This window comes from Cornus florida, unplaced genomic scaffold, assembly GCF_030987335.1.
Source record: "Cornus florida cultivar Cherokee Brave unplaced genomic scaffold, ASM3098733v1 CherokeeBrave_3.0.0_Hap2_Chr04, whole genome shotgun sequence".
Lineage (NCBI taxonomy): Eukaryota > Viridiplantae > Streptophyta > Magnoliopsida > Cornales > Cornaceae > Cornus > Cornus florida.
In genome coordinates this window covers 74,030,549-74,041,395 of record NW_026775574.1, presented here as the reverse complement: position 1 = coordinate 74,041,395, position 10,847 = coordinate 74,030,549, and the positions used below count along the sequence as shown (strand labels likewise).

General features: G+C 40.0%; 1 protein-coding gene across 1 annotated transcript; it reads left to right on the top strand.

The window, feature by feature from the left end:
• Positions 1-717: 717 nt before the first annotated feature.
• On the top strand, positions 718-1,594 carry LOC132303540 (late embryogenesis abundant protein At1g64065-like). The gene has a single exon (XM_059800838.1). It carries the CDS (start codon positions 855-857, stop codon positions 1,434-1,436), a length of 582 nt encoding a protein of 193 aa, XP_059656821.1. The 5' UTR covers positions 718-854; the 3' UTR covers positions 1,437-1,594.
• Positions 1,595-10,847: the final 9,253 nt, after the last annotated feature.

Here is a 10,847-nt window from a genome sequence, read left to right as displayed (position 1 = left end):
CGTATATGAAGAGAGAATCGTCTTTAATGATCTTGGAAGGTGGCCTCCAAGCATTCTAGAGAGCTAGACGACAGTCTAACCTTAATTATGGAGATGTAAAAACAAAAAATTAAATAGGGAAAAAAAATCCATTTCACACAATTTGATTTGAATTATGGAGACTCGAAAAAAAAAAAAATAATAAATAATAAAATAAAATAAAATTATTATTATTATATGAAGAGATTAATTGGGTCTCAAAATAGGAATTAGATATGGAAATAGAGGAAGAGCAATAATACCGTAGATGGAGAGAGAATCCTCTTTAATGATCTTGGAAGCTGGCTTCTCCAACTCTAAACATTCGAGAGAACTAGATGACGATCTAACCCTCCCCAACATTTCCTCTCTCTCTCTCTCTAAAACTCTCACTCTCTTTAAGTTTAAATGACAAGGGCAGATTTGACTTTTCTCAAGATAACATAAGGCTCCTTTGATAAATTTATTTGTTTAGATACTTGTTAAAGTATTTGGTTAATATAATTCAAATGAATATATACATGTGGAACCCATTGTGGTAGACATTTGTTACCATAATTTTTTTAATTTACGTGGCCCAATCTGGACCACACATCTCAACCAGCCTGAAAGGAACAGGAGAGGATTTTTGTCCCACATACACACCCCTTCATCTCAACTTTATATATATATATAGAGAGATGGATTATAGACACATACACATACATATACATATATTCACAAGATACCAGGAAGAAAATTCCTAGACACCCTTTTGAGTTGTGTGACACACTCCCTCCAACTCTCTCTCTCTCTCTCTGTCTCTGATCTCTCTCTACTCATATACACCAAAAGCAATGGAGGAAGAGAGTCATGTTTATCCATTGGCACCAGCACGACTCCATCAGAGGAGTACTGACGAAGAGTTCGCCGCCACAAAACCTGATCTTGATCTCCACAAGCAGAAAAGAAGCAGTAAGTGTTTCGTGTACGTCCTGGTGGCCATTGTGCTGCACAGCATAGCACTATTGGTTTTCGGAATAGCCGTATTGCGAATCAATTCCCCAAAAGCTAACCTGAGCTCTGTTTCAATCAAAACCCTTACATATGTCACCGGACAATCACCTTCTTTCAACCCCACAATGACCTGTGTGATGAGAGTGAAGAATGAAAACTTTGGTAGCTTCAAACTCGAGAACAGCTTTAAGGTCATTGTTTTGTACGGAAATGTGACCGTTGGTGACATGAAAATCGATAGGAGGAGTGTTAGGGGTAGAAAGACAGAGCATGTGAATGTTACTGTGCAAGTGAGGTCTAGTAGGGAATTATTGGGTGATGAGAGTTTTAGGAGTGATATGAATTCTGGGTTGTTGAACCTGATAAGCTATGCCAAGTTGAGAGGTGAAGTGCATGTGATGAATTTCATCAAGAGCCCGTAGAACTGTGGAAATGAATTGCAGTATGAGTCTTGATTTCACGAACAGAGCAATTCAGGATTTGCTGTGCATGTGATTTTTTAAATTTTTATTGGAAATTCATATATTGAGTTGCTTGTAATATTGATTTTTGTATGAAATAGTGAGATTATTTACGTTAATTCCAGTATATTCATTTCTAGTAGAGAACTTATATATGCAATATGACTATACAGGTACATACATATATTCTTAGTTTTTTTTGGTCATTTCGCCATCAAGACAGTTGAAGTTCAATAATGTTTCCACACCTAAATCTTCAAGTCCTAATAACTTCTATATATATAGAAATTGTCAACTTTCAAAAATCATGTGGCGTCACTTAATTGAAAAAAAAAGAAAAGAAAAAAAAAAAAAAGAAAAAAAAAATGAAGAAAGTGAATTAAGGAGAAATCAGAGCAAACTGTAACGAGTGGACGCTTACTCATTTACTAAAAAACTCAAGTTGTTGGGTAGTGCTGTATATCCATTTATTTATACCCGTGTCACTTCCCATTCGAATTCGATGTGGGACAAGTCTCTACTTATAACAACAGCCTTGTACATCAATGTACACGCTTTAATTTCACTTTTAATACTCATAGATTCCAACTCTGTTTAATTCATTAAAGTTTATTATTTATTTATACATATTGTTGATGGTAATTCTTTATAGGATAAGGAGATTATTCCATGTAAGTCGAGAATGGTGAGATTAGTATCCAAGTGGGAATCCAAGTAACACAAAGGATTCTATTGAGTTAGATATTAAGTGAGGTAAGGCAGTAATTGATACCCAAATAACTCGAGCTCGGTAGTAATAATTGGTTGTTAAAGTTTTCAAATCTGCCTTAAAGGCTGATTAATGCTCCTATTTATAATGTCCATCCCTCTGGTCAATGTCCGCTAGTCACAGGGGCGAGCTCTCTCTTGCCTGTGGGTTTGAGGACCTCTCCCTTTGACGGATAAGACATTTGCAGGTGGCCTGAGGTGCTTTGGCCCCCGGTCCGAAGGGGTAATGGCACTCTATCTTTAATGCAGGTCCTGTCAAATGTCTTTCCCACATTTAATACACTCCTTTGTTATACTCAAAGCTCGACTTTGGGTATCGAATATCCTCTCCCCCATGCATTGGCCCCGAATTGAGGCGATTTCTTGGATCCTAGCCACCTGTCCGCATTTCCTCAAACTCTAGAAACTGGAGACGAGGAAAGGAGCCCCCTCGGGGTTCTACCTTCTTGGTCCCGCGAGGCTCCATCCCGGCCCTATACCTCGAGGCCTCTACAGTCTAGGGGGCTCGAGGTGAGGGCCCAAAATGTCCGTGGTTTCATTTGCAGGAAGGAATCTTGAAGGGGATAAAACAGAAGGGACCCATCAGACTGGAGAGGAGTATCTCCACAGAGGAGCGAAGAGTGGCGACCCTTTCCTCGTTCAGTAAATTCAGTCATAGGACTAGTAACTCGAGGTTACCTGGTCCTTTCAGAGACATGCCAGATAGATACTGGCTAGATGTGTCCTTTTCTCAGAAATAATGCCATGCGAAGTGTCATGGCACCTCTATCAACACATATTAATTACATTTGTTAGAATATTTCATAGGAATTGATATATGTTCGTTCAGGACTTGTTTTATGTGTTCTTTTCCATATATGCACATCAATTAATCTCAATTAAAAATATATATATATATCTATCCTTGTCTTTAATCAATAGTTCGTGGTCCTATGAAGTTATGAGGACCCACTTGCGGACCTGTGTGATGATGATGAGCCATCTCAATCAAATAATAGAAGGACTAATTTTCATATAATAACAATTGTAAAATTAAAATAGTCAATTAATTAATGTTTAATTATCTTTGGATCATACATATTGTACGACCAACTATTTCCCACCTATCCTCCAATCAACTTGACTACTACTTGTTTCAAAAGTAAGAGGAAAGTAAATGATGAGTAGTAAATTAGTAATGCTCATAATTCAGATGATGCTATCTCATTAATTTCTACTAGTAACTTCCCTTCACTATTAATTAGGCCAGGGTTAGTTTTTCACTTTAAAATGTAATTTGTCTAAATGATAAGTTTGCCAATATGTAATAAGTACCAACTCCGGTTTAGAAGGGGTGATCTTATCTGTATAAGCATTCACATCGAATAAAACGGAGTTGAAAAAAAATTAATTGGCAAGAAACACACCCACATTGTTTTTAAGATGACTTAAATCCTTAACCTTTTACTTTAGATTATGAAGAAGTACCACTAGAATACAGCATTTTTTTATAAATACATATATATATATATATATATATATATATTGACCCAATGTTAGGGCTGCAAGTTGGGCTGGGTTGGTCCCAATCCAACCTCAACCCGAAATCGGGTTAGGTTGAACCAACCCGAATTGTACCCAACATGGGTTATGGTCATAACCCGGCCCACATATTTTGGGTCAGTCAGTTCGGGTTTCATGGCCTGAGTTTTTTTTTTTTTTTGTGGGAAAATTTCATATATATTTATGAATATATATATATATATATATATATTTGATTATATATATATATGATTATATTATTAATATTTTTAGGGCAAATCATTTTAGCCTTCCCAATCACCTCCATCTCTATTCTCGTTCTCGACTCTGAACTTGCCCTCCATCTCTCTCTATAACTACAAACTATACATTACAAAATCTATAAGAATTAGAAGTTCAAAACATATATATTTTAGTTTATCCATCTGTCTACAAGAATCAAAAGTTCAAAACCCATATTAGCATATCATTTCAGATTGTTCGAAAAATCAAAACCCATATCATTCAGTTTCCATCGCCCGCTGTTCCAGTTCCAGTTCCCGTTCGCCGTTTGCAAGCTTCAGCCACTGTTTCTCAACTCTCAAGCTTGCCCACCTCTCTGTATGCAACTACTAGCTTGTATGTATGGGTTTTGTTTTTTCTAAATCAATTAATCAAGTTCTTGTTTTGCAAACTAAATCCTATTTGGTGAAATTTTAATGGAAGTGATGACGGCGGTGGAGGTAAGGGTGCACACGGTTCGGTTCCAATCAGAACCGGAACCGGAACTGCATAGATTAGAATTGAATCGGAACCGAACCGTAGAACCGGTTCAGTTCCATGAGAACCGTTAACCATAAGTTTAGAGACAACGGCTGAAGCTTGCGAACTCGAACCGGAACAGTTGGGGATGGAAACTGAAAGATATGGGTTTTAATTTTTTGAACAATCTGAAATGATATGCCGAATTGTCGATATGGGTTTTGAACTTTTGATTCTTGCAGATAGATCTGAAATATATGGGTTTTGAACTTCTAATTCTTGTAGATTTTGTAGTTTATAGTTACAGAGAGAGGACAAGTTTAGCAGTTGCAAAGAGAGAGAAGGGCAAGCTTAAGAGTTGAGAGACAGCGGCTGAAGCTTGCGAACCCGTACTGGAACAGTGGGCGATGGAAACTGAAAGATATGGGCTTTGATTTTTTAAACAATCTGAAATGATATGCTGATATGGGTTTTGAACTTTTGAGTTTTGATTCTTGCAGATAGATCTAAAATATATGGGTTTTGAACTTCCGATTCTTTGAGATGAGAGCGATAACTGATGAGGAACCCTTGAGATGCGGGGGGCGATGAGAAGCTTTGAGTGTAACGACCCTAGCTGATGCCAAAATTTAAAAAAAATTCGGCATAACCTCCCCTAAAAATGGGCCTTCAACAACCTGTCCCAAAACACAAAACACATAATATCATCCAGCATCCCATTCATCCGTTCATTATACTTCAACATAGTTCCTCTCATGGTGGAACATCCACACAACAATTAATCTAACTTATTATAATTACAGTCCCAAAATACCTGGTTAAGATCTAAAGTCCCTGTCTTACAACGTTACATGATACAATTGCATGGAAACATATACCATAATTTCATTAGTTTCATTTACATCAAACAAAAGATAAGTTCATTCTTAAGTTACAAGGCCATGAATACTAACTTAGTTACATCCCCACAACTATGAATATACATAAAACGGTCAAAATACAAAATAACAAACAACCTTCTAACAACTTTCAAGCTTGAGGTGGATTGTCATCCACCGGTTCATTTCCAAGACCTGAAAAAAATAATATAAATAGTTGGGTGAGCAAATATGCTCAGTAGGTGACGCTTAAGACACTTTTCTTGTGTCCCTGTGAATCCATACAAAGAATAGGCCAATAGGAAATGAGGATCATACAATGTCGGGAAATAATACAACATTCCAACTAAACTCAAGTACAACCCACACGATGCCATGAAATGCAAATGCATGCCAATGTCACTCCCCATTTTCTGTTCTCAAACATCACTTTCAAATTGTTAATATAACCCACCCTTTGGTGACCCCGCAACGACACGAGAGGAGCATTGGCTAGTATCCCTGACCCTTGGTACCCCCGCGGCGTCATTATGGGGCCCAGCTAGCTCAACCACGCTAGGGTGACTCCCTAGTCCCCTCTAGGCTATATTAACACTCCGGCCCTTTAGTACCCCTGCAGCGACCGGGTTTTTCAAAACCGTTTCATCAAATCATTTTTTCCAAAATCTCATTTTTCATTTCAAACTCATTCTTCCCGTTTCATGCCCAATGTAAGTGCATGAGTGCATCAATACCATGAATTTAATCATCATTTCACATTCAACTCTATTTAAGTAAGCAAGACATAATTTTGTAAGAATTTCTCAAGGGATTATAACGTGCTCTTGTACAACAATGCATCTAGCACAACGAACATATATAAATCATCACATAAGCAAGAATTTTCACATAAAACATTTAAAACAAGTTCTCACATAACCACATACATATGCTATAATTTCTTTAAACTACAACTAGCATAAGTAAACATGTCTAGCATCAAATTAGAAGATGTAATTCACATAGGAGCAAGAAACTTGTGGATTAAGAGCCCCTACCTCAAATTTGCACAAAACCCTTAAAAGTAGGTCTTGAATTCGAAATCCAAAGGGTGCACAAAAACTGAAATTGATGGTATGGATGCGTAGAGCTCGTCGTGGGCTTCGTTTTGCCTCAAATGGCACTTAAAAATACTAAGAGATGAGGGAGCAATCAAGCCTTGAAGATTGAAACCAAAAAAAGAAAAAAAAAAACAGAGAGCTTCTGGAACAAGAGAGAAAAGCTTACGGGAAAGTAAAAAAATTTAGAACAAAAAGTGGTCTCATGACCATTTTAAGTGCATGTGGTCCCACCCATTTTCCTTTTCTTTTTATTTTAAATTACACCACACACACAAATATATACACATATGCACACACACACACACACACACACACACATATATATATATATATATATATATATATATATATATATTGACACAGACATTACATTCTCCCCAACTTTCAAAAGACTTCATCCCCGAAATCAAGCCATACCTGGGAAAAAAAACAACTCTGGATACTTGGAGCGAACCTCCTGTTCAAGCTCCCAAGTAGCCTCCTCGACTCCGTGGTGTCTCCAAAGGACTTTCACCATTGGTATTGTCTTGTTCCTCAACACCCTTTGTTGTGTGTCAACAATCTGAACTGGTCCTTCCTCGTAGGAAACATCCTCATCAATGTCTATATCAACCCAACTCAAAATGTGAGATGGATCTAGCTCGTACTTCCATAACATCGATACATGGAAAACATTGTGGACTCTGTCCATCTGTGGTGGCAAAGCAAATCTGTAGGCAACCTCTCCTACTCAGTCCAAGATCTCAAATGGTCCAATAAATCGTAGCGACAACTTGCCACTTTTCCCAAATCTCATCAAACCCTTCCGTGGAGAAACCCGAAGAAAAACGTGGTCTCCCACCTCAAAGGATAAAGGCCGTCTCTACTTATCCGCATAACTCTTCTGTCGGCTCTGAGCTGTAAGTAACCTTTGTCTTATCAACTTAATCTTCTCAGTAGTCTCGAGTACAATGTCGGGTCCTAAGGCGGCTGTCTCGCCTACCTCAGTCCAATAAACAGGAGACCTACAAGGTCTACCATACAACGCCTCAAATGGAGCCATCTAAATGCTCGCCTGATAACTGTTGTTGTAGGCAAATTCAATAAGTGGAAGGTGATCCTCCCAACTACCACCCAAGTCAAGCACACATGCCCGAAGCATATCCTCCAAAATCTGGATAGTACGCTCCGACTGACCGTCAGTCTGTGGATGAAATGCCGTACTCAGATGTAACGCTGAGCCAAACGCTACTTGAAGTCCTTCCCAGAACTTCAAAGTGAACTTGGCATCCCTATCTGAAACAATGGTTACTGGAACTCCATAAAACCTTACAATCTCCTTCACATAAAGAACACCAAGCTTCTCTGCATCATCTGTTGCTTTAATAGGCAAAAAATGAGCCGTCTTGGTCAATCTGTCAATGATAACCCATACAGACTCATTGCCCCTTCGTGACCTTGGAAGACCTGTCACAAAATCCATAGCAATATGCTCCCATTTCTATTGCGCTACAGGTAATGGTTGCAATAAACTGGCTGGTTTTTGATGCTCGGCCTTCACCTGCTGACAGGTGAGGCATCTAGCCACAAACTGTGCAATATCTTTCTTCATCGCGTTCCACCAATACTAACATCTCAAATTGTGATACATCTTGGTACCACCTGGATGAACTGCAAAGCGGGAAGTGTGAAACTCCCGTAGGACGTACTCCCGACAAACCATAGGAACCACCAACAAACCCCTGAACCATAGACCCCCATCTGTATACAAGGCCCAATCTTTCATTGTCTCACCACTGGAGATCAAAGCGTGAATTACATCTAAATCCGGGTCCTGTCTCTATGACTCAATCACTTGTACAACAAGAGTAAGCTGAGCCACAAGACTAAACAAGAATGTCGGCTCGCTGTCAACATCGTCATCAAAACAATACAATCCCATCTCTGCCAAATCCTTAAGCATCTTCCACTTCCGAATAGCCAAACAGGCCAAAGTTCCACGAGATTTTCGGCTTAAGGCATCTGCTACCACATTTGCCTTGCCCGAATGATATTGCAAGTCAAAATTATAATCTTCTAAGAATTTAACCCATCTTCTCTGTCTATTGTTCAAGTCCTTTTGGGAGAAAAGGTACTTGAGACTTTTATGATCCGAGTACACCTCGAATCTCTCATCATACAAGTAATGTCTCCAACACTTCAAAGCAAACACAACTGCCGCCAACTCCAAATCATGAGTAGGGTAGTTGTACTCATGAGTCTTCAACTGTCGAGACCCATTAGCCACTACTCTACCATCCTGCATCAACACACACCCTAAACCATCACGTGAAGCATCACAATAGATCACATAACCCAAGCCACGCTCAGGTATCACCAACACTGGAGCCATAGTCAATCTTGTCTTCAATTCCTGGAAAGATGACTCACAGGCTTCATTCCATGCAAACTTAATCCCTTTTTCCGGGTTAAACGGGTCATAGACGCTGCCAAACGGGAGAACTCTTTCACAAATCTTCGGTAGTAACCCGCTAGACCAAGAAAACTACGGATCTCAAACACATTCTTGGGTTGCTCCCAATTCAAAACAGCTTCAATCTTTGATGGATCAACTGACACTCCACCTTCTGAAACCTCATGTCCCAAAAACTTCACCTCCTGTAGCCAAAACTCACATTTATCATATTTGGCATACAATCGGTGCTCCCGCAAAATCTGTAATACAATACTTAAATGGATCTTGTGCTCCTCCCGAGATCATGAATACACAAGAATGTCATCCACGAAAACTACCACAAACTGGTCTAAATAATCGTGAAACACGCGGTTCATTAAGTCCATGAATGCCGCTGGAGCATTAGTCAAGCCAAAAGGCATAACAAGGAACTCATAGTGTCCATACCGTGTACGAAATGCTGTCTTCGGGATATCCTCATCCCTAACCCGCAACTGATAATAGCCAGACCTCAAGTTAATCTTGGAGAAACAACTGGCTCCCCTCAACTGATCAAATAAATCATCTATCCTTGGCAAAGGATACTTGTTCTTGATGGTGGCGCGATTCAACTTCCAATAATCGATGCACAACCTCAAAGAACCATCTTTCTTCTTAGCAAACAAGACCGGTGCGCCCCATGGTGACACACTCGGTCGGATGAAACCTTTCATCCTCAAATCATCAAACTGTCTTTTTAATTCCTCCAATTCAACTGGTGTCATACGATACGGTGCCATAGAAATCAGCGCGGCACCGGGCATCAAGTCAATAGTAAACTCCACTTCTCAGTGTGGAGGCAACTCTGTCAAATCCTCCGGAAACACATCCAGAAAATCACGAACAACTACAAGATAATATTCTTCCATAACATTATCCTCTTTGGCTATAAGGCTAGCCAAAAAGTAATCACCACGACTCCGTCCATGAATTCCATAAAACGATGAAATGTGGGAATCACTCCGATCTCTCACAAAAAAGAAACAGTCTCCCTCGGGAGTACAAACTATAACCCTTCCTTTATAACAGTGGATCGTGGCATGAAAGGAAGCTAACTAATCCATCCCGAGAATGACATCAAAGCTAGTCATCTCCAGGAGGATAAGGTCAAACACAAAAGTCCGCCCGGCTATCACATTGGAACAGTCCCTCACGACTCGGCTCAAAGACACTGAAACTCCAACTGGCGTAGTAACACACAACGCCCGATCCATAAAACTAACCTCTAACCCCGATGCAAGTGTAAATGATGATGAAATGAAAGAATGAGATGCACCAGAATCAAACAAAACACGGGCCCAAGAACCAAACACTAGAAATATACCTTGGAGAACTGAAGATCTAGGAGATGCATCAGTCGGTGCAAGGGCAAAGACACTCCCCTGCGGTGCCTGTGCCTGTGAACTATTAATCTGAACACCAGACTGTTGTACTGACATAATAGGAGTATCCCTCCTAGCTGGTCGTGAACCCTGAGAAGACAAAGCAGGTTGTGGTGGTGGCGGCGGCGGTCTGAAACCTGATTGAACCGTAGATGACTATGACGGCCTCTGCCGTGACCCTCTGCCACTAGTGGTGTCTGCTCCTTGACTCAGACAGTCCTGAATCAAATGGCCCTGCTGGCCACACCCATAACAAGCCTTCGGAGCTGAAGAAACTAAAGTCATTCTCATGGGACAACTAGACTTGTAATGCCCAGGCTGCTGACATTGAAAACAAACAACTGCACTCCTATCAGACCCAGCTGGCAATGGAGTGGTAGGAGCAGATGGTGCAGACTGCTATCCCTGAAACTGAGATGGACCGCCCCTGTTCCTTTTCCAAGAAGATCCTTTTGAAGATGGCCCTACACCCCTCTTTTGCTTCAACTGCTCTCTTCTTGCATCCTTCT